Below are 25,131 nucleotides of genomic sequence, written 5' to 3'. Positions count from 1 at the left end.
TACAAAGCAAGCTCAACTTTCAGATTCTCTCCTCCTGTTTGCCCTCCAGCATACAAACATGTATGATGAGTTACAGAGCCAGTCTCTTAGACAGAAAGGAAACCTGTCCAGAAGTTACACATTCTAATGTGGTACAAAAGCCCCAAATTTTCTATCATGATTTCTATTTCAGTATTCATTAAATGTTTACCTGCTCCTTGCCAGACTGGGAACCAGAACATACTAAGTGCAGAAGTTACTAATGCAACAAGCAGCTTAACAATACACGCTTACCTTGTTACTGCAAACAGCTAAGGAAGTCAGAATAAACTAACACACAAGTATACAAAGAGTCCCCAAAATTTTATTTAAAGAAACATGTTCAAATGCAGCATTGAAAACAGAGAGTGGAATGCCAATAGTCAGAGAACTTATGCTGAGTTATGTTTTCTTTGATAAACTAGCACCATTGAATCACAAGTCACAGACTATATTATTTCTAGAGATGTAAAAAACCTCCACCATTATAAAATTTCTATGAGTTCTATTAACAATTGGTTCTCAATTTACTACTCCTAGACATGAAAGCAGTTTGAAGTACAAGTTTTCATATCTACTTATTGTTCAAGTTACCATAAAAGACAGTTTATTCTTAAGTCTAAACATCCTGATCAAGGGGAGAAAATGTCTAAAAGTCAGCTTCACAAGTCTTTACAAACTAAACAAGTAAGAAAGGTCTACTGTGTTATAAATATACACAGTACAATATGTACAAGTCTGATCTTACAAAATAAGAGCTTCCTAGTCCATAAAAATACTAACTCAACTACAAAATTTTCTTAGTGTTTAGTCAAGCTGTCTCAAGCAGTCACTATATCAAATTCCTAAAACACCGATTTGTTCCATAGCACAGCAGCTTGAACATGTTCACAATGGGAAAGAGCCCAACACTTCACCATAAAACCGATTTCTAATCCTAATTTGCCACTCAAGTTTAGTGGTAATGTTCGTGTTTGCTATCTATTTTAATGTCACAAGACCTTTACATATTTCTAGACTGTGTTTGAACTATTCAAAGTGCTAAAAGTGCGATCAAAGAATAGAGTTTTGTATCCATTTTCCAGTACACCCTTCTCTGGCACTGGCGACAATAGCCAAGTATTTATAGGTCTGTGAGGTCAAAAAGGCACACACTCATTTGTACATGCTCAGGGAAGTATGCACAGATACACACATGCACTTTGCTTTAAAGACCTGCCCCTAAGTATTAAAATGCTTCTTTTTGAGTGAGTAGGGAGCTTCAAGAATTCCTAAAAATGGTTTAATGCAGATGCCTGGAATTCATAAATACCTTGATAGAAACTGCTTAAAATGACTGAGATGGTGGTGAAAAAACATGGTTTTGGTTTTAAACTTATGGTATCCAAGTATTACTCTAGAACACAGAGAAACAAAGTCTATGCTCTCTCATTCTTATCAAGCGACATCCAGGTTACAGTAGCCCATGTGATTTATCATTTCATTACAGTTAACACAGCATATGTGAGCATACACATATACGTAACACTCCCTCAGTATTTGTTCATCTATTGGAGACCATCTGCAGTCTAAATGAAAATAAAACGATTTTAAGAATGTTTCAAGCAATATCCTTTTGTACTTACACATACCAGTACAAGAAATAACAAAACTGAACTGCGCTTCAACCAGAATACAGACTTTCACTGATACGCAAGTTAACATTGCTTTTCACTTTCCTTCCCTACAGTGGTCTTCTACGACATGCATCATAATAACTAGTGCTGTTAAAAACTAAGAACATATCCCTCTTGACAAAGTTAACAAATTTTTCTAGTGGGCACATTGGCTTGCTGGAACGTTTATAATAATCCTTACAAAACGAGGTCTGGAATGTGACATCAGCGCCATTATACAGGATGCGGATAAAGTGTTCTTTGGGCCTCTTCCCATCCTGCCACAGCTCAAAAACTAATCTGGCAGCAAATCTTGGAAATCTGGCCTCTGTAATGCCCAAGGCACTAAGAACAGGTGACAACGTGACATCATGTGCAGAGTAAAGAACAAATACTTCTTCTTTCTTGCCTTCTGCAATTCGCTGCAGCCGATTAACAGTCTGGTTGAGGAGAGGATGAGTAGCCAACAGTGCATACAAGAAATAAAGTTTCTTTTCCTGTCTTTCTCTCTCATCCTCCAACTGATGTCTTTTGATTACTTTGAAGTGTTCCATACCAATGCAGCCAGTTTTGGTACACGGAAAACTGACATTGTGGCAAAAATAGCACAACAGAGAATCTATTGGGTTAGAAGCTCTCAACTGCCTGGTAGGGATGCCTACAATCTTTGCCATATCCACATATATTTTCTCCAAATCATTGTTTTTCACCCGCAAACTGTACTGTCTGCGCTGTTCCTCCTCTAGGTAGTGGTTTCGCATAGGACAGTCGCAGCTTCCAGAGCAAAAAATGGTGCTCCACTGATGCCTCATGTTAATTTTCTTCCAGTCAAAATCTGGCAAAAAAGTATAGAGCAGCGCCAACGCACTCTGCAGGGTTCGACTCTTTCCTGTTGTCTCCAAGTAGAGCTGTTTTGCTGTCCAGTCACTTAGAAGCAGTTTATGTTTGTTTATATAAATTTCTCGTAATAGTTGTCCATTTCGCAAGTGTTGTACAACCCCTGGAAGAGATTTGTTTAAAGAAGTTACAACACATGATTAGAATCTAGTTTTGGAGAAAAAAATAAAATACACAGCTAGCAGTCTTACTGATAAATGCACAATTAGTTAAAAGGTTATGAAATTCAAAACTGAACTTCATCTATGCTTGACTGCAATTGCAACCTATGCAATTAGAAAAATTGCACGAAATATGAGTTACTTGCTATTCTTCAGTATCTCTCGGATTCTAGGAGCTGAACTGAGACATAAATAGAAGAAGCTGGTTCCATAAAATTTGTTTAAAACCTTAGTGGTTTAATATTTGATCTTTGGACTAGAGACATAGATTGAATGTGTCTAACATGATTATAAAAGTAAGATGGTTATGGAGATGGATCCAGATGGCATCTGAGTCAGGTTTCCAGACAGGCAGTGAATGTTGTGCTCCCTGCAAATTTATGGCAGCCAGTAAAAGTACCAGCAGTCAGGAAATGAATACACAGAATGTAAACTAGTGCGTAAACTCACAAAACAGAGTGGCAAGGTATGGCAATCGCCATCCTCTTCCATCTTCCTTCAAGAAGTACTCAAACTGCTTGATAATTCTTACGCTAATGCTCTGCCTTTATCCAGCTGAAAAGGAAGAGGGCGTGTATCCTCCTCACACACCAAAACCTTTACTCCAGCATCCATCTTGCTTGTGTTATCCTCTCACAGCAAAGCAACAGGCATGAACCCTTTATGCACTAGAACATCTATATACCTTGCTACAGGCAACAGGAGTCTCAACAGCAACTCAGGTACAAGCTGTGTGCAACGATGAATGCAGTTTCACACACAACGTGCTGTGTTAGGAAGAGTGCCGTGGTAACCTGACCAGATTTCTCCTGAGGTCACTTTGCAAGACTTGACACTGGCCTAACGCAAATATTTCTTCTGATGGGATCCCAGAATATATGAGGATTTGACAGGCAATTTTTGGACTAAAAAATACAGGAGATTCCTGGAAAGACAGGTCAAAAGCAAAATGGTGCTAACTCCCCAAATCTTCGACACTATTTTCATTCTCTCTAGTGAGTCTCCAAAGCCGTTGACTACCCAGATCCACTGTGATAACGCTCTTTCAGTCATTGGTATTTAAGATAAAAAGAGCAACACAGTTGAAAGCAAGGTGTGGGAATAAAATGGAATGGATCAATGTTAAAATTTGAAAGGACACAGGTGAACAGAAAAGTAATAGTAATGTGAATTTTCGAATTAAATTAATGAATGTTGAAGAGAAAAATCCACATGACTAATCCTCTCCACAACCACATTTCTACCCAGTTGTGCAACAGTGTATTTCCACGTTTGTGGGAAAGCACTTCTGTATTTTCACTGATATAAATACATGCAGAAAAATTGCAGCAAACACATGGACTTTGGTTCATACCAGTTCAGCTGGCTACTTTGGGTGGAGAACACAAACAATTCCAAGAGCTGTGGAATTGTGGAATCTGTGAAAATCTGTTTCTTACAAAGTGGCAACTTCTTCCTACACTTCTGTCTTTTTACCTTTTGTTCCCCTCATATTTTCTATTGCCTGCTGACAGCTGTCCCAGATCCTTTCAATGGCCCTTTTATCACTGCTGTGATCCAGCACTACCGCCACTTTCCTTCTCCAATCCCAAACCCTTTGTCTCTTTCCAACACTCCCAATGCCCCCACAGCACCACAATACTCCCAGGTCTCCGCTTTCTTTCTTCTACATACTCAAATCCCTGACTGCAGCACTTCCAGTTACCTCCCATCTCCTCTACCCTTTTGGTATAAACTAAAGAATATGTTCACTAGCGGAGTCAGCAGCCATTCTATCAGTGGTAGTACCGATGAAGACTCAAAACTTCATTTTTTAAAAAAGTTGTTTGGAATTTAATTGCTGATATTTTCATCTTTTCTCCCAATAACTAGCTCAGCAGAACTGACAGATGGAATAAGAATATAAGCTTCATTTTCCTGTGGTGAAAATACACATAGATAAATATGTAAGAAAACATGCTTTGTTACAAAGCTTGCCGGGGGGGGGAGGGAGGAGCAGGGAGGAAGCAAGCACTAGATATTTAAAAGTTTTTTAATTTCCATAATACAAGCATCAAATGTGTCTGTTATATCTGAATCTCTTGCAGGGGACACAGTAGTTACATCACAGGTAGAAACTGGCAACTAAGTGATCGTTCTTCAGTTCCAGGGCCATTCTGAATTACAAACCAGTCATGGAGTACCAGATCTTCCTCAGGAGGGACTGAGCAATGTCATTTTTCACAAGGATGACAAAGCAATTTTGTGTTGTGGAGCAACATCAAGGATAGGTGCTCTGACTTGTTACAAATAAAGTTAAAAGAGATGCCAAGAGTGGTAACAGAATTTGGGCAAGCTATAGGGTAAAGCATGGTTTCTAAAACTGTTACCACTTTTAGAGTAGAGTCTAATACTCTATTCACAACCCAGCATAACCTAGGCTATGACCAACATTATAAGCTTCCCATAAAAAAGCATTTATTTCAATATAAAGAAAAATAGAAGATCCCTTTTCAAGCAGACTGTATTTAACAGAGCAGAGGAAAAGAGAGAGCTACTATGGAAACTTACCTGTCTGTGTAAGCTCTCCCATTTCGCACAAAGAATGACTAGGGTAACGAGGCAGGCTGCTTAGGGAACCATCCATTTGGGCTGCAGAGCCTTTGGACATATGTTTAATGAAAGCTTCAAGCTGAGGATGAGAAGGTTTCCTAGAGAGGTAAACCAAAATGTGAAAACTTCCAAAAGCATATGGGAAAACAGCTCAAGAGAGTCAAGTATTCTAAGTATGTCAGCTCAGAAATTTCACGGTGTGAGGTTATTTCCCACTGAGACAACATCTGCTCTTACTCAGGACTTTTGCAAGTATGCAAAAGAAATCAACTACTTACTAACTACCAAAGAGCTATAGGGAGACTGATGTCTTGTCATGTTAAAATTATTATACCTTTCGGTAAGTAATTTGGAAAGATTTTTTGGGTTTTTTTGAACACAGTCACTAATACTGTTGTGAATTAAAAAAAAAAAAATCCTTACAAAAGAACCCCTCTCTCAGTTCCTGAAGTACCATTGCACTTTACACCACAGCCGAAGGCACTAACAATCTACAAAGGAGTTCAAATAACCAGTATTTTAAATATACGACCTTGAAGGAATTCTCAAGCTTTGTAATGTACAATGCTGATTACAATCTCAGCCTTTATTTCTAATTACTTCAGGCTTCAAATCAAATAGCACATGTAGCCTCAATTAAGTGGTGCCCAGAAAGTAGTATCCAGTGGTCCCATTAAAATTGGAAGTCGTTGTTTTGGGTATTGTACTATTACATGGGGAGAAAGAATCCAACACTGCTGGATGCTTAAACAGATAAGATACCCCCACAATCCAAGTAATGAATACAACTGGAAAAGAGATGTACACAAAAAAGTCTAGGTTAACTCACGGAAACAGAATTCAATTCAGTGAAAGAATGCTTAGATCTCCTAAACTGTTCTGCAAATTTCAAATACACTACAGACTCAGTTCACTGTTGTACTGTGCTGAAAACTACACATACAAAGCAGTCCACAAACAATGTAGTCGAAAGGGATTTAAACCTTTAAAAAAAAAAATCTTTGATCAAACTTCTACTACAGAAATTCATTATATAGGGATTTCTTTGTTATATGTCAACGTTCAACAAATACCACATAGTCACCTCTCTACTTTTGTGCAGAACTAAATCAGAAACTGTTTGGCAACCCAACTCTGCCCCAGATGGCTCTCATTTTAATAGGACTTTCAGCCTGAATACGGTAAATATTTTTTTTATGTTGCTCACAAAAAAAAAAAATATATATATAAAAAAGAAAGATAAATTTGGTCAGAGAACTTTTACAGAAGTCTGGGTTTTGTGTTTATTGTTCATATTTACACTTTTCTAGAATGATAAACTATTTTGATACAGAAATCTCAAGTCTAAAAAAAACTTCCAGAGTTGCAGGAACCACAAGAGGGAGCAACAACATTACTAAAGTATGAGTAAGTGTCTGGAATCGAAGTTTACTAGGACATGCTTACAGAGAAGAGCCAACCGAGAAACTCTCAAGAATGAGAAAGCACCTCTTGCAGAGCTATGCTCACAGCATGCATATACAGGCGGTCTCATAAGAATCAGTGCCTCTTTCAACAGAACGGTAGCTCATTGTCATATCATTTTATAAAACTTGAATTTTCCAGTATTTAATTTACCTTCAGAAAAAAAAAAACCTGGGAGGAAAATATTACGATAAATTATGGTACAATTGCCAGTAAGAAAAAATGCAAAATGAGACCAAAAGCAAAATCAGAGAAAAATATCAGAATTTTTTCATTTTTACTTCAAATTGAAAGGAAAACCGGCCAATTTATGACATTCTAAATCCAAAGCTTCTTCTGTATACTATGATTTTAACAATGCAAATGAAGATTAATATTTGAGAAGCAGAGGTACATAAAAAAGGCTTTGTTCCTTTCTAAAGCAGTGGAGGCTTCCTGTTGTACTAAGCATACATTAGAAAGCTTAATCCAGCTCCAGATGTGAATTTCAAACAGAACTTTTTGTACATTTCACTATTTTCACAGCCTAGCAGTGCAATCTAAAAATGGAAGAATTAAGTTGAGAAAATTAAATTAAACCCATTAGCAAATAGCTTTTTAAGCTTGTTACAGACATAGCAGGCTGAACTAGCAATTTTCTAAACTTTGCACTTTAAAAACCTCTAAACATGAATAGACTGTCAATCATAATTTTCCTTAATTAGCAAATTCTGCAAATACATGTGCAAGAAAACTAAAAGAACTGCATTATTCATTCTGTTTCTTTTGCTGCTTTGCTTACAAAAACCTGAATTCTAACGGAATCGAACCTGTACTGATAAAACTGTCAGCAATCACTTATGGGAAGGAAGAAAGGAAAGAAGAAAGAAAAGTATTTATCAGTGCTTTGCAAAAAGATTTATCTAAAAAATGGCAGGCAAGATAAACTAACATCCAAGATAAAATGATAAAATGTATGATAATTGATAAAATTATATTCCAATGTATTAATATAGCTTTTCATATACATACGTAGATGCAGGTTACTTAACTTTGAATTACATTATTTTTAAAGTGAGCACAAGTTAAGCACACGCTTGCAGAAGCGACTTACGAAATATGACTGTTAGACATATTTCTGAATATAAATTCAAAGCTTACTACTTGTTAAATATATTCCAGGGGAAGAAAAAAAATAAAAATCAAACAATAGAAATAAGAGCCATTCTGCCTGAAGGGGACGTACATCTCAGGCTACAATACACTTCTATCCTGAATGTAATCCTCATGTATGTAACCAAATTCTAAACATACCAGCAATTCTCCTGATTAACCCTGTACAACCCAGCAAATACAAACTTACTGTTCTCAACAGCAAAATTTACAGCACCACGCAGGCTACTAGCTAACAAATGACTCCCCCTCCCTGCCCCAAGATTTCTCTTTTATTTAGAATATGAATCCTCCTGTTGCATTGGCCAATTTGCAGATGCCGCAGGAGATGGAGTATCTAGGCAACACAGCTAAGACTGCTGGGACTGTTTGAGCAGGAAGCAAAGAAAATTACTCAGTGTATAGTTGAAAAGACTGAAATAGCCTTAAAATTTTATTTCCATAAAAGTAACCAGAAAATAAAAACGGGCTAAAGAGATATCCTTCTGTAATTTGCTGGACATTACGATGGTAAGCTACATTTGGGAAATGTATTAATACAATAAATATTTCAAATTTTGTCAGAACATGGAATGGCTTTTCACCTAACACCACTAGTAATAGCCATACTTCTTCCTAAGTTTGAACATTTATTTCCCATTTTTAATGTCTGTTAATTTGCCCTCTCATTATTTTGTTTTTGTAAAATAAAATAAATTTTACCTGTAACAGAAACTGAGGGTGCTTCTTTTCCCTCAAATAATGAATTCAGCTTGTCTTTTTGTTATTTACAAACTAAACACTAGGATAATAGATCCCAGATTTAATAATGTAATTTTCATGCACTAGCATTAAAATGGACCAACATTTAAATCCTTACTCAACGTTTAAGTACCTTATTTGCAAAGGTCTTAAAAAGCTTTAAAACTGAAACGTCATCTCTTTATTGCTACACTGTAACCAGCGTAGATGGAAATAAATCATCCTGTGCAACTATTTGAACTGTACATGTATTTCTGCCAGCAACTGAGGGGACATCCTTCAATAAAAATTTCCTTTTTCCTTGAAAAGTTTAGATACAAAAATGTAGAGGTATTTTATTTTTTTTATGAGAAGCAAACACTAACTTGCTGGTTGTTCTGAATTAGCACAAAGTGAGAAATACAGTACCAGAGTGAGTATATGCACATGACACCTCAGAAAATCTGCTGATAGATTTTGGATGGCTTAGCTATAATGGCACAATATACTGTGTCAGAAACATGCATGAAAATACATTTATCGCATCTATTATATATGTGCAGAGGTATGAAATATAACTTACGCAGCTCAACGTTAAGTTCAAACGTATTATACAGAAAAGCCTCAAAACTTGCATAGCAGCACAGAAACTTTGTTATAGGACATGAGACTAACTGAATTCAAGACTTCAAGGTCAGTATTTAGGAACTGCTATGGGAGACAGCAGGGCTTTCTGCCCCTGGATAAAGTGATGCTCGGAATGTTTGAGTGCATGGCAGCCTCTTTTGGTAAGAGGTTAGCTCTTTGAGCTAATTGCCTTTGTTTAAAAAAAAAAAAAAAAAAAAAAAAGAATTACAGTGTGAAGACCACTGCTAGACTTGACAGTTAATTCACAGAGCAAGAAGAAAATCATCCTTGCTTCTCACGGCTACTAGTCTCAGGGCCACTCAGGAAAATATTATTATTGATTTATATTGTCTATTTGTGAAACATTTTCTTCCCTAGTGATTCTTGTGAGCAGAAACTTTTTTTATTAAAGAATTAAAACATAAAAAGAAATCAGATCTAGAGCAGAGTTTTGTTCCTCCTTTAGACCTAAGCTGCAAATCAGACCCAACAAGGTCAATTTTGGTAAAAATTCCCCACCCCTCAATCCTTATGTTTATTAATTTTAGGACCACTTTTGATCAAAATTAATTCCTTGATAGGAACAGGCTGAGATTCATTTAACATTCTTTCGTATCAAAGCTATTGGACCACTGAACTATTGCCTTATTTCTACTGTGTATACTGTAAAATGAAGTACAGTGTAAGCCTTGTTTCTTCAACAAACCTGATGGTCAACAAACCACAGCATTCAATCTGTCCTCCCACTCATTAAACTGAATACTCTTTTGCTCCACCTACAAATTTCAGAGTACATATCTACAAAAATTGCAAAGTTAATCTAATTAAGATGAAGTACAGTATTTAAGAAACAGATGTGGAAAGACATTATCTTGACAAGACTACATGCAACTACAGTTTATTTAATAATTTACATGTTCATAAAAATTCAAGAGTGGCATAAGTAATGTACCTTCACCACCATATAAGATGCTATAAAAAAAAATACGTTGCTCAAGGTTATGATTAAAAGAGAAACTGCAATAGAAGAAAAAGTAATTGATCTCAATAATTAAAGAAAGAGTCATTTATTTAAAAGCTAAAACTGAATAGTTAATCAAGTAGAAAACCAACAGCAGATTACAGATGCTTCGCAGAATTAAGGAGGGGTAAACTTTTTATTCATCTTACCTCTGATACTGCACAGTGCTGTCCTCTCACAGCACTGTACTCTAGAGTTCTGCGGGAGATCTATATGCCTCAGGAAAGAACTTGTGGAAGTGGACATTGATACAAATGAGATACTGATTTTTTTTTCTTCCCAAATGGCATTTATCTATGCAAATGTCACTTTTGTTAGCAAATGCAGAATTTGCAAAAGCCGGAAGGACCAAACTTCTCACAAGGAGCTGCAGAACTCTCAGTGTGTCACTTGGTGAGTAAACGTGACCGCACCAGGCACACGCCAAGCTTCTGACAAATGAACATTACCTTTTGTTATCGTATCATAGCAGATTCTGTCTGCTAACTGTACCAAAAGCAAGTCCCTTTTCTCTTTACTTAAAATCCAAAAAATTATTTTATAACATCAAGCAAAAATAACGTGTTTTCTGTGAAGTTCAAGTAGACAAAAAAAGTTAGATCAAAGGACTATACTGTTTCCTTTTTAGAAGGCAAATGAATGGAAAGAGCGACTAAAAACAACAACAGATTATTGTAGTCTACAAAAGAGATCCTTAAGACAGCATTAGTACTGTTGGGGCTTATTTCTTCATAAAGGTCTTGCAGCTTTTACATTTTTATAACAAACTCTATAGTGATCCAGTCTACTTCACTGCTCTTCAGAAGAGGCCTCAGGAGACCTTTCTTCACCTAATTCTGGTCTGGATCATGCTTTGACCTCGCTCCAAGCCAAATCCACACCTCCTTTAGCTCACAGTATGATACTTCCCTCTCCCACTCTTTTCTCTCATTTTTCTGGCAGTTTCAAGACATGTACATATTGAACCTAAAATTCAAGTATTTGTTACTAAGCTGCTTATGATTAACATCAACACCTCTCAAAATGCCTTAAAGCATGTGCTAATTAACCCAGCATACTATCAAATTATAGCAGTCTTCTGAAATAATTTTAGCATCTTCCAAAAAGCATTTCTTCTCTATCTCGCATACAAACTCAATGAAGAAACATTGCATTTTTTTTTACTTTTGACACTATAAATGTAAGATACAAAGGCAAAAAGAAGTAGGAGATTAATTTATTCCCCCCCCAAGCAAACATAACAATGAAAGGATTTTCATAACATCATTCAATTAATTTTCTTGAGGGAAAAATTATGTATTATTCAGTTCCCTTTGGAAATTTGCATCCAGAACAATGAAAATAATAATAATAATATTAACTGAAGTTTTAGATAGAAGAAATCTCCAAAGCATTTAATCCATTTGCTTACATTCATTCCACACTTCTATGTCACAATCCATAATTCACAAAACTGAAGCGTGACCTCAAGGCTATTTTGCATACCCATTAGAAGTCCATGGGGCTGTAGCATAATCTGCTTAATTAATGAATTCCATCAGCTGAATGCCAAGTCAAATAAGGAACAGACTGATTATGAGCAGCATACTTATCTGAAACTACAGTCCAGAAAGCTTAAACAAGCCAGACTTTCAATCAGACATGTCAACTTAATTATACAGCACCAAGAAACTTTCAGTTCAAAGGTAGCGATTATATACCTTGTAATACTCTCAATATAAGTAAGTTTACAATCAAGCACCAAATTTACATCACAAAGGAATATAAGCCTGACAGCCAAACGCCGCAAATAGCTTCCTGATGTTAAAGTAATAAAAGTTCCATTCAAAACAATGGCAGAAACAGTAACAATTCTAGCTTTATTCAGAAAGGTCAGCTTTAACACATCTGGACAGAATGGTACAGAGCCAACTCCTTTAATCTTTCTGCTGCCCTTTCAAAGTTGGCCAGGAGATTCTATTCCTCATGAATGTTGTTCTCAAGGAGACAAGGACTTTTTGGTTCTCCACTCATTTTTAGTGGCTGTGAATGGTAGTGGATGTATCATCATTGATATTCTAATGCTTCACAGATCAGTAACAGCCAAGGGTGTCTACACTGCTGGCCTCCTCACATCCTCACACTATGCCCTCTTAACTGCCTGACTTGGTCATTCTGTTGGCAGTGTCAAAAGCTGCACTACTGGCTTGCATTTTATGGATAGTTTTTCTGACTCCAGGGCCTTCATGTCGTATTCCTTGCCTGAAACTGAAGTGGAAATAGCTATAAAAGCTTCTCTGACAAATACAAAACTAACGTCTCGTGTGGCACCATAAGATTGAGAAATACAGCTACTCATCCAACTTTGTCACTTGCAGTTAACAACTTTGCATAAAGTTTTCTCATACACATTCTAACGTGACAGATATTGAGCAAGATCAGAAGATAAGAGCTTTTAAGAACTCCAGAAAGACTCTGGATCATATTTCTTTACTTAGTATTTCATGCTGAAAATAATCTCACCCCCTAAAGGCAGGTCATTAAAAATGTTATCATGTTATCATAGCTATTAGCAAATGATTCATTTTTCATCTTGTTAGAGAAATTAATTGCCCACTCAACTCTATGGCAGAGATCTGGAGTTTGGTCTCCTGTCTGCAATCTCAGGCTGCATATCTAATTTCAGAGGGCCAGACGGCTTGGAGCAGGCACAGAACACTGTTGGGGTTGGGCACCTCAAAGAATTCAAACTTCTCTCGGAGGATGTTAGCTAAGACCACTGAATGCCACTTCTTGACAAAACAAGCATTTTGGTGGAAGTTGAAGTATGAACAAAGAAAAGAAGCAGCCAACACGATAGCAGAGGAAAGTTGTTTGTTTTTTTTTTAAAATTGCACTACGTAAAAGGTCCCAGACCACTATCACTTACAAAACTTGTTCAGTATAGTCAGAAAATCAGATATTTTGGGTTGTATTTATAGACAGGCATTCCAAAACAGCAGTATCCTTTCAAAAACTGAGGATGTGGTTTTGCTCAATTTCTGATTTTGACACTTATACCAAGCAGCTAAGAAAGATGTAAGTACATACATACACTCTAAAACCGGTGAAATTAGAAGCTATTTGAATCTTCTAAATTCCAATGCCATGTTAGCTATAAAAAGCAGATTCCTCATGTCTATTTTGCTTCCCATTTTACTCTTAAAAATGTATATAGTTTTGTATGTATACTTGTATATATTGTAGACAGAAGTGTATATATGTGGAATATTGTATTTTTCTTCTTTTTTAGAGGAAAAAAAACGGTAATTTTCCTCTGTTTAGATCTTCATACAAAATGTAGGCAGATAAGATAGGGTAGCCTGAATATAACTTAGGAGCTCCTAAGTCTGTTTCCTATGAACTGGTACACACACAGATGGGCTAAAGCTGATGATGGTTTCAAACTTTCATAGGGTTACGCCAACCACCATAACAGTAGCTTGATTCAGCAATAACGGTTACTTTTCAATTACTCGTGCCAGAATAGCACTGTAACACTGACTACAACAGAAGACAGCATTACAAGCCTTGCAAATTTCAGGACACCTACTAATAACAAAGGCAATTTCTTTTATGCAGCCAGATATCTGAAAAGAAAAGCAACATATTTCAGCTTTCTTCAGAGAAAGATCCAATTTGCTGATCATATTCTGCCAGTCTTTGTGTCCACTACCATATGTATCTAGTTAGCAAGCCTCTTTAATCAAGCTTCTCATCACCTTTACAAGTATGAGATAAAGCTGTACTTAATAATTAGTTAGGTATTCTTTCATATCACTTCAGCATATGTTAGCAACATTCCAACGGTGCAATATCACTACTGCATTTAGTTTTTAGCCAGAAGTTGACGCAGGACCAGATATGAAAATTGGTTTGCGTTTCTAAAAGGAACTGCCGTAGGCCAGCTAATCACAAACCTAAGCGTGTACCATAATCCATCTTCTCCTTCACAGAGATTCTTTTGTTAAAAGCCCACTGAGGAAAAGCTGAAAGGACAAAGTATTTCAGATATAAAAGATAAAATCATAAATGCTGCTGCTGATGGGAAGCTACTAAAATTTTAAGAAACACAGCCCATGAATCTATCAAAACAAGAAACAGGCATTTGATATATCTAAGTCAGAAATGCACTTTCACTGTGCCATTAACACTTCCAGCATGACAGAGTAAAGCCACTTCTGAATAATTCTACACCAGAAAAGCGAAAACATCATCTCTTTGAAGACAGATTCCATGCTATTCTGGAAAAAGCTATTTATGGTATATCCACACTGCTTTGTATATCAGTAGATCAAAAGACCTACTATGCCTCTTTTCCTGAGTAATGTTATGCGGGTACACAAAGCAGATGCAGCCCCCGCTCACTGAAATCTCCACACCTGACACTGTTGAGTGGGCAGCAGTGTAAAGCTGTAAATTTGCCTTGAGGCTTTGCTAACACATCTGATACAGTTAAAAGACAAATATCAAGAAAAACTAAGTATTCAATAGGTTCCCTGGAAAGTCCTCTGTTGGAAAAAAAAAATAAGATCCTACTTAAAAGGAGAAAAAAGATATGTAATCAAGCAAGCTAGGACAAAGGTTGGTGATTTACATCATCACTCTTTATTTCTACACTATACTTCATCTTTATCAGTGAGTAAACTCTAAACAAGAAAGGAAGGTTCTTCCACAAGGAAGAGAAGCAATTCAGACTGTCTCTACAGCTCAAACTGGTTCAGGTATGAAGACAAGCATCAGCAAGCTACAAAGACATGATGTTAGACAGAAGCACACTATACTGAAACAGAAAGGTAAATGATGTTTTAATGGCAGTCAGACATAAATAACTTACGTGTGATTGTTTTAAACAGTGAGTGGTAACCACAGGAAAAGGGTAGTGTTCAAGTAGCAAACAGTGCACTTTGTTTAACTTGTATTTTAATATTTAAATATAACACACACACCCCTTTTTTTTTCCCTTAAAAGTACTTCGATGCAAATCACTAATTTAAGGAAACACTGATAACCTATATTTCCGAAAAATAAAAGATAGTAATATAAAACACAAATATCAATTTTCCTATGGCAGTGATCAACTGAGACCTTTTTGTATTCACACAAAGGAAGCATACTTAGCTGAAATGGAAGAGACATTCTCAAACACTGCACTTACATTTTCAAAATGTGTAGAAGCTTATCTAAGAGGAATGGTAACCTAAATAATCAATTAAATAGCTTTTGTTTTTTACAGAAGTACCAAGAATTTCTTCTGGTCTGAACTGGTAGCAAGTAATAGTTCCTGTTTCAAGGGAGATATTGTACATCACTGATACAGGGTTGTTTTTTTTTTAATCCACCACAACACACAGACATCAGAAATCACAACGTACTTCAAGCACAAATTGTTTCCCGAAGAGGAACAAAATAATTATCAAGCAAAACACACACTTAGTAATGATAAAAGCCAAGAATTTTACCTGCTAGGCAGCAACATACAGTCAATGTCAGGTCTCTTTGTCTTGGGAATGGCATATAGCGGATACCTATCGCCATGTCGAATCAACACTTGAACTGACACTAGCTTAAAATAATGAGGTGCATGACCTACAGTGAAGGGGGGGGAGGGAGAGAAAGAGAAAAAAATAATGTAGGAAGTGAAGTGAATGTTACCTAAATCTTTCCTCTGCACACTTTTTCCTTTAAGAAAAAAAGCAGAAATAATTGGCTTGATAGCTTTGGTGTGGCAATGAAAGAAAACCTCCCTAAGAAATGGTAACTTACTGTCCCAAGAAAGATTTCACTTTAAATTGCAAGACAAGGTATGCAAGACTCGGGTTCTTAGCACATTCTCCGTAGTACATCTAAAGTCCAACAACCATAAAAGACATTATTCAAGCACTGATCTCTGCCAACACAGTAAGGCTACTCTACTCTTATGATGCCTCTCTTCCAGACCCCTATGACAATGACAGATTTTGCAGCATGCCTAATTTGGAGCTTTTTGATATACTAGTTTGTGATTTATTTTATATGCATTAGTGGGATATGCTAATGAGGGAATTCATTCAGGCTAACTTGCTGCTGCAGCCACTATAGGGTGAAGAATGCAAATGTGTCTTCTAGCTGACTATGTCTAATGGTTTGGAGTTCCAAAATTAATTACTTCCGGTTGGGTTTTTTTTCAGAATTCCAAGTCAATTGTTTTTCAGATGTTAATAATATAATTTGCAATGCAGCTCACTTAGAATAAGCATTATAATTCAAATATTAAATATCTGTATCATTCCCACCCCTTTCAGTTTTAGGCCTCCAGTTGACCACTGATTAGAAGCAGAATCACTTCCAAAAATCAAGACAACAGAGAGGATACAAAGCGAAGGAAAGAACAACAGCATATTTTGAGTGATTTAACATAATTCAACAACAGTTTGCTGTACCTTCTCCAAGCACCAAAGAAATGACAATGCACAAAGTTATCACTTCCAATGACAGCACGTAGAAGCAAGCAACTAAACTGTCATTTCCATTCACCAAGCTTACCTTCCATGCTGCGCTCAGCAATGGTGGGAATATTGCAGTAAACATGAGCTTCATAAATAGGATCTATTGCAGGAGGCTCAGTCAGCAGATCAGGCATTATTCTCTTTCGGCTTTTAGGATTCAAACCATCCTCCCTGATGGGGTTTACTGGGATTAAATGCACTGAAAGATACAAAACATACAGCATATACCTTTAGGAGGCTTTAAGGACATACAGGACTTTTGACTTTTTTTTTCCTTTTTTAAAGTAATTATGCACAAAGACTATGGTTTCCATGAAAGGATGCCACTCTACAGTTTAGATCTTTGTTGTGAATTTTTCATGATTTACATAGTCAAGAAGGCAAGCCCAGAGAGCTCTTTAGCAAAGTCAATGCTTGGCTGAAGACTGCAAAAATACATCTGGATGTAGAACAACTCTGCCTTTTGCACTCTTCTTGAAGCTGCTTTTTCTGTCAGTCTCTCATGAAGCTCTAAGAGCATGAATAGGAAGAAAAGGCCCTTAACAGGCCCAGCTGTCTCGCATCATTTTAACTTAAAAACTGATGTTGAAGGACATCAGCAAGACACAGCACAGTTATGATAGCACCACAAACCATTGGGAAAAAAAAATAACGATTGAAGGGGCTGGATTGTCCATCATTTTCCTTACTAATCCCTGCCCTTACATGGCTACCTTGCCGGCCTTAAATAGTCTGACTTACCTAAAGAAAACACGCACAAAATATATTTGTTGAAAATGTAACTGAGACTACCACAAAAAATGTTAAATACAAAGAAACGCAGTTAATGTTACACACAGCAGGGAAATGAACAGAAATACCACCACTGGTCTTCCGACATGTAGAAGCATGCTGAAGCATATCCGAATTTAAGGCCAGAGTTGTACTGACAATGTCTTTTCACCTTGTCTTGATGTGAAAGCACTAGTTAATTTATGAGCCTTACAAGACTACACTTGTACTAACGAATGCCCACATTTTTTTTCTATTAGTATTTTCTGGTATTTGAACAGGGGCAGATTTAAAGGTGAAAATGAGGAGGAAAAGTGTTTGTATTTTTACCCCTATTAGTCTTCCGTGGTGAGAGGAAAAAAAGAAAAAAGAAAGAAAAGACGAGAGAACAAATTTTGAAGCAGAATTTTACTAGTTTTTCTGGGTCAGTTCCTCAGTTGCATCTTGACTCCCAGTCCTAATTTTAGAGGCGAATTTGTTCCACAAGAGAGAGTTGGGCGGACAAGGAAAACCAATGAAGACAGCAAACTGAAGTGAAACACACAAAGATTTTAAGAGCACATAGCCGTTAATATAACACAGACTCTTCATTCTCACACTACAATACACTACTACAAATATTTTTATGTGGTTTCTCTTTGCCTGCCAAAACCAGAATTCAAGCATTTTCCATACCCTTGCTAGCGCTGTTGACATGGCTAATACCGCAAACTGCAGTGACTTTAAGCTTTTCCTTCAGCTGTTTCAGATTTTGCATACGACTCTCCACAGGACTGTGCTTGGTGAGAATACTAAACTGTAATTTTGACTTTGGCCACTTGAACTGCAGGGCTCACCTGCCATTCCAGCATTTATTTATCAGATTCATTTTTTAGCTCCTTTCACATTATTGTGAGACATTGCAAACCACTGACCAAGAAACTCTAGCAGTAACACAGAGCCTTGGCAATATCTGTCAGAGGCTGATAACTCTGGCTTGAAGGGGGCTTTCAGCAAATTTGTATTTGGGGTATGAATCCCAAACCTAAGAATGTGTTACAAGAGTTGCTGGTCTCTGCAAATAAACAGCATTACAAGACAGTAGTTGCCTACAGAGTATAAATGGGAAATTACAGCAGTTATGTTATATTGGTCAAGTTTCCTAGCCAGAAAAGGTTAGGAGCAACAACTCTCAGCCTTCCGTTAACAATTTTCTCTAGAGCAACCCACAACATCGCTACTGCTCACTTAATGTCACAAAAAACATATAGAGTTGGCTTAAGTACTCATGGAGGTAATGTAACTCAATTCAGCTTTGACCCATGAGTGTTTCAGAAGACGGGGGAAACCATACCCCAATAGCAACAGCTGCGAACTCTGGTGCTAAAATTTGGTTGGGAGATTTAAAAGCAAAATAAGGAACCTAATTTTTTACCTAAGGCAGTTTTAACTACAAAAGACTGAACAGCTCACATTTTTGCACTGAGACTATTAAGTACAGCAGTCAACAGATGCATACATTATCTTATTAAGATCAAGTCCCTATGATTCATGGGGCCAAATATTCTGTCTGCAGATAGCAAGTCTTATTTCTAATCAAACTAGTTGAATAAACACTTTAACACTGCCAAATTTAAGAATTTTAGAAAAGCACTAAATCTTAAAGAGAAGAATCTACTCTATTTAAAATATTAAAAATAAAATTGAATATTAAAAATAGCACCTACAGGATTATCAGATTACATGTCTGAAGTTTAAAAAGCCACTGACAAAACACCCAAAACACTCTCAAGTCAACACAGCAGTTATGGGTACAACATAAGACGATTTTGTGGACTAGAAATGGACTCACAGATTAGGAGTAACAATAGTTCATGTCACCAATTTAAAAAAGATTTTATTAAAAACTATCTGATTCTAAATGCTGCTGCTAATTACGTTTATTAATTACTTAGTAAAAGCTGGTAAATATTGCCCTTATTGTATAGTGAATAAACTTGGCTTATACCAGGGGAGAAGAAGGGACATAACATTTCCCCACTAAACTACTACCACCCTGTCCACATCCAAATGGGGATGTGGGCCCACATAGGGACTGGGCTAAAGGAGCTTCTAACTTTGAACCCACCTGGGGCATAACCGTGTTGTCTGGATTTCTGAACATATTTGAGCAGGGTAATTGGTCTAGATTATCTTTAACAGGTCCCTTCCAACACAAACCATTCTATGATTTGACTTAAATGATTGAAATTAATTGAAGGTTTGACAAAGACAATTACCAAGAAGGTCAAAAAACTCCAGTCACCTAAATAAGCACTGTCACAAGAAGTGGTATTTACTTTTAGCGCACTTGAAATAAGACATACTGGGGAAAAAAAAATTTACAAAATCAACCAAACTACCTATGCAAATACCTGGGTCTTCTATTTCACTATGTTAAACAGAAAAAGAAAAAAAAATCATATGATCTGGGCACCAGTCTAGGCAGTCCACTGGAAATTTCCACCAAATGTATATGCATAAAAATAGCAACTATTTCAGAAAAGGGGGAAAACAAGACCAAGGAGAGATGAATTCCAGTTGGAAAGCTGCCTTCAGTTTGCTCAGTCTTACCAGCACAGTGACCCTGAAGAGCCCACCCAGCAAGGCTGGTTCTCCTCTCCCCTTGTTAAAGCTCCTCACAAGCTGTAACAATTCTGCAGTTTCAGTGCTTTGGGATGAGGACCCCAAGTAACGCAGCCCCTTGTTGTACTTCTGCCTGGTCCAAACAGTGACAGAGGTATTTTTCAATACCACTGAAGTCTCAGTTGTCTCTCAACTGTTTTCTCATCTTCTGCCATTCCCTGGTTAGTGCCTCACGTATTTATGATGTTTTCTCCTTTCTCCCTCCCTTTTCATTTCAAGTCTGTGGGCTTGATGCTCCCTTGCTTCCTAACTGCCGAGTCCTTCTTTGCAAGCCTCATGCTCTCCAGCTCCCTACTGCACGTAAGGCTCAATTTGTTCCTCCATTTTGGTACCCCTTATACCACATTGAGCAGTTATTTGAAGCTCTTTGAAGAGCTGACTGTCTCTCTGTTTCCAAGTATTTCCTTACTGAAAGTCCTCCTCTGCAGCGTCAATCCCACCTTTGTCTCCCAAGTGGGGTTTCTGGTCCATACGTAGCCAGGAAACCTACAAGTAGTATTGGACTGACACAGCTCAGAGGAGGAAAGAGAAAAAGAAAAAGAAAAAGGGGGGAAGGGGGGGAAGTCCCTCACAGGAGTTGAAATTCAGCTTTTTACCAAACTCTATTCTGCTCTTTCAGCTGCAAATCATTGTAAGATCAGAATTCTATTATGTCGTTTTTACACAACTTTTTATAGCTTAGCACTATTTTATATGACTTGTTCTATTAGTTCACAGTAACATGCACTTGCCCAAAACAGAAGTCTGCCAATGTGTATATAGTCATAATTAAATCTTTGATTAAGAGAGTTTTTGAACAGGATCTTTACACTGCTGTGCCTTTCAAAGCTCATGCTTTACTATGACAGGAATACAACAATGTAAAACAGAAATGAAACATATGATTTTAATGTGCATTTCCCACAGCCAGGGCAGTTAATAAAACATATTTGAAACATATTTGGTGATCTAACAGGAGACTTTGCCAACACTGAAACTATAAAAATACATACATATTATTATAGAGGTAGTTTGACAACCAAAAGGGAAAGAAAATATATTTTATTTTCATAAACTTATTTTTAAAACTAAAGAAGCTACACAGAAACTACTTTGAAACATTAATTTTGAAAAAGTTCTAGCTAGGAAAAAAGTAGAAGGCTTACAGAAACAATAAAATGGAAAAGAATGACCTCAGTGCAACTCTGCTCAGTGTCCCACCAAGTAAAATTGTTTGAAACACAAAGTAAAACTAAACACATGGGCTGGTATCAGGCAAAAGTAAGACCTGATAGAACAGCCCAACAGCAAATGCTGTCCCGTGAGAGACAGAGGAGCATTGGTCACACAGCAGAATAGCTAAATACTGCTGTAGAATCACTCCAAGAATTTTTGCAGCTCCAAACTGAGATACGATTTTGTTTAAGTGAACAAAATCAAGAGGAAATAAAATCCAAACTCTGATAATAAGTTTAATTAAATAAAAAACCTCCAGCAATTTTTATTTTAAATCAAACCACTTACCCTACAGAACCTGAAGACAAAACTTTAAAAGGAAGTTAGCGGTGTGACTAAGAAATGTCTTTATGAACAAAACCAATGGTGTCTGAAATATTATGATATATGGTTTTATTCTCAATGCACATTAAGGTATGACCTATTTAAAGAGCAAGAAGCTAATTCATCTGACTTCCATACCCCCCCAGTTCCTGAATACCACAAAATATACCAAAAAAGACAAATATTAGACAAGTAGTTTCTAAGCGAGAGAGACAATCATTCAGAAGTGCTTTCAGTATGTATAGTGATTGTAACAATTACTACATAGCAACTAATCCCCTCTGGAAGAATGTCAAGTTTATCAAATCAACTATTGTACTCAGAAGCCCAAGCAGGGAGCCAGCCTGATATGAATTAGGGCTACAAACCTGATATGAACTTGACACAATTCAGTATAGCAGAAAAACAAACACAAAGCAAAGTGCAGTTCATGTAGAAGAAACACCAAATTGAACGCTAAATCACTCCATTACCAGTTTCTCTCCCTCTTGCAGTCCTAGTTTCAGCTTGAAAAACAAAAGGTATCACCACTGTTTACCAAGAAGAAAAAGATTTATCCGTGAAAAAAATCACTAACATTTACCTAAAACCAGAAAGATAAGCAACAAAACCATTTTCCATTTCTGTTTTCCCTTGTAGCTCCAACCAGTCCGAGAAGCAGCAGCACAAGTAGCCATGTTAGTCTCAATTTTCTGACTAAACAGAGACCTGAAGTTTTCATCTTTTATAAAACAGAAGGTTCTTTCAGCCCCATGCAAACATACTGTTTAAAACAGTCACATGGAAATGAAGCCACACAGCAGAAATGCGCAAAAAAAAAAACACAACCAAAAAAACCAACAAACCAAAACCCACTGTAGGTAACCTTATGCTAGTGGGTAAAGAAAAGCAAATGCGCATGTCAGAGAGCACAAAAAGTTATTTATCCCTCTTCCACCCTTTTTTTTCCTCCCTCCCCTTTCTGCTCCTAGCAGGGCATTAACAAGGCTGCCTAGCACAGAGGAGAACATTCAGGCTTCTGAAATTCTGATGATGAATGTAGACTTCTCTTCTAGTTGCTCTCTCTCTCAAAAAAACGGAGGCTAGAAAAGGAGAAGTGTAGGGAAGAACAACCAGAAAGAGGAAGAAATGCTTCAAAACAAATGAGATGGGGGGGAAAAGGTGAAGATAAGCGCAGCAAGAAATGGAAAAAGCAGATAAGGTGCACGTGGGCTGAAGAGCACGCAGTTCAACACCGAAGGTACTGCTGTCCGGAAGCGAGGCAGCCTGGGCACAGCGCTGCAGCAGCGCCGACACCCTGCCACCCTGGGCTTGATCCCTGCCATCCTGCACTCACGCCTGAGGACACATCTCTACCGTCACTTTTAGAGCTCTGCTTGGGATTACAAATGCGTATTTGGAGATCAATGAAGTTCAAATACACCTGTGTGACATACAATCCACCGTTCTCAATTTATTCTTTTGTACAACTAAATAAAGGCTTCGCAAGTCTCAAACGTAAGAGCTGTATGAACAGTGAGGGCCTTCATCCATAATGCACAATGCCACAATCACTAATGCTCTGTATTTGAATGCTGAGCAATCACACAAACAAAAAAGGCTTATTAGCCTCACACTGATCAGACTATCAAGCACTATTAAGAAAAACAACCATAAAAATCTTTACAAAGGCTTTCTAAGCCTGTGAACAGAAGCTTCTAAGCTTCAGATTCTATATTTATATAAAATATAAATGGAGCTACTAAACTTCTATGTAAGTTTGTCTTAAATTTTCACTGTCTTTTAATTTGTTAAGAATGTGCAGCTTAATTAAACTAAAAAAATCCAGTGATTTTTATTTTAAATCAAACCACCTGCCCTACAGAACCTGATGACAAATTTTATATTTATATAAAATATGTCCACACTGAACTTATGAAGAAGTGACAGTCCTCAGTATCTCTGCAGTCTCTATCCCTTAACCATCCACATCTGACCCTACTTCCTTCACCACATCCCTGCTACCCCTAGCATTTGCCCTTCCATTTTCTCCACTTCTGCTGGGTCTTCTGCCTGTTCAGGAGCAAGTGAAGCAGGGGGCCCCTGAAGCACAGATGTATTCTCTGCAGAAAGCTCCATATGCAACTGCTGCCCTTTCTACTGCAGAGCCAGCTCCAAGCTTCAAGGTTTTCTTCCCACAGTGCTGCTAACTTCTCTGAGCACCACTCCAAAGACAAAAGAGTGAGGGGAGCTATGGGGGGGGTAGGTATCAGAAAGAACAGCAGGGGTTTGGGAGGACACACCTAAATTTAACCTAGAAGAGCAACAACAAAAAGCTCTGCCTTGACAAATCCCTGACAAGCTTAAGAAGGTTCCTTGGAGTGTAATTTCTCCACAATTTCTCTACTTCAACCTAGCAATAGTATGTTTCAAGGTCACATAGGTACAGCTTTTAGATTGGAACTGTAGCTGGGCAGCAGAGCTAAACACTTCCCTTCTTATACACTTAAAAATGTTATCAAACCAAAGGTCTGAAAATGGATGACCCAAAGTACAGATTCATCAACCTCATTACAGAAGCGGGCAGGATTTTCCAACCTCATGGTATCCACTGAGCAGTCAAATGGGAGCAAACAGTGAACAGAGACTACAGATCCCTTCCTCTCAGTTTCCAAGAATTTGCAAACATTCAGCACTAGTGGTGAATCACGGACCACGACATGCCCAGACACATACACGTATTTGACATACATTCAGTTTCTGGATTGCTGCTGCTGTTCTTCCTTCTGTAACAGAGATCATAGTAATTTAGAGAATTTTCAAGGAGTCTGTGACTTACAGCACAATCCTATTGCCAGCACCCTATGTTTCAAGTTCTAAGACAGACTTTAAAAATATTCAGGAAAAGTATTTATAAGGGTAGTAACCAAGTAGCAGATATCATTGAATAAACATTCTTTTCAAGCCAGTGCTTCTAATCAAAGGCGCTGAAAAATCCTTGCTATGACAGCCTTGAATATATGCACTTCATACTGCAGAACCACAGATTTCTGCAATAGCCTTCATTACAGCCTATTTTGACACCAGAAATTAAAGCCCACTAGAATAGTTCTATTGATCCTATCAGGTAACCATAGACACCTCCCTTCCTACAGCAAAAATATCAATTACTTTTGAAGACAATGAGGAATGCTGCAGCAGACTTGTGGAACAGAACATCATATTTTGAATTCTTACATATAAACATTAACCTGCCAAAAGAAATTCAATAAATTCACAAAGTTGGAGGTTTTTTTCCATTTTGATGCACTGATCCTTGTAGGGTAAATTACCTGGGTCAATATTAGAAAAGTGCTGCTTTTAAA

The 25,131-nt window shown here is 37.3% G+C and overlaps 1 protein-coding gene across 3 annotated transcripts in view; it reads right to left on the bottom strand.

Moving 5' to 3' along the window:
• Nucleotides 1-329: 329 nt before the first annotated feature.
• PXYLP1 (2-phosphoxylose phosphatase 1) overlaps nt 330-25,131 on the bottom strand; it is a 64,927-nt gene continuing 40,125 nt past the window's right edge. For 2 of the 3 annotated variants that reach the window (XM_075158155.1, XM_075158154.1), the window contains exons 3-6: nt 16,851-17,012; nt 15,788-15,914; nt 5,282-5,421; nt 330-2,673 (exon numbers count right to left, since the gene is read on the bottom strand). In XM_075158155.1, the coding sequence (XP_075014256.1) occupies nt 1,742-2,673; nt 5,282-5,421; nt 15,788-15,914; nt 16,851-17,012 (1,361 nt within the window). In that variant the 3' untranslated portion in view covers nt 330-1,741. Of the gene's footprint in view, nt 2,674-5,281; nt 5,422-15,787; nt 15,915-16,850; nt 17,013-22,370; nt 23,087-25,131 lie in introns of those variants that run through there. The other variant, XM_075158156.1, reaches the window with a different exon arrangement.

The sequence above is a fragment of the Calonectris borealis genome, chromosome 9, assembly GCF_964195595.1.
Source record: "Calonectris borealis chromosome 9, bCalBor7.hap1.2, whole genome shotgun sequence".
Taxonomy (NCBI): domain Eukaryota; kingdom Metazoa; phylum Chordata; class Aves; order Procellariiformes; family Procellariidae; genus Calonectris; species Calonectris borealis.
This window is presented reverse-complemented; position numbering and strand designations above follow the sequence as displayed.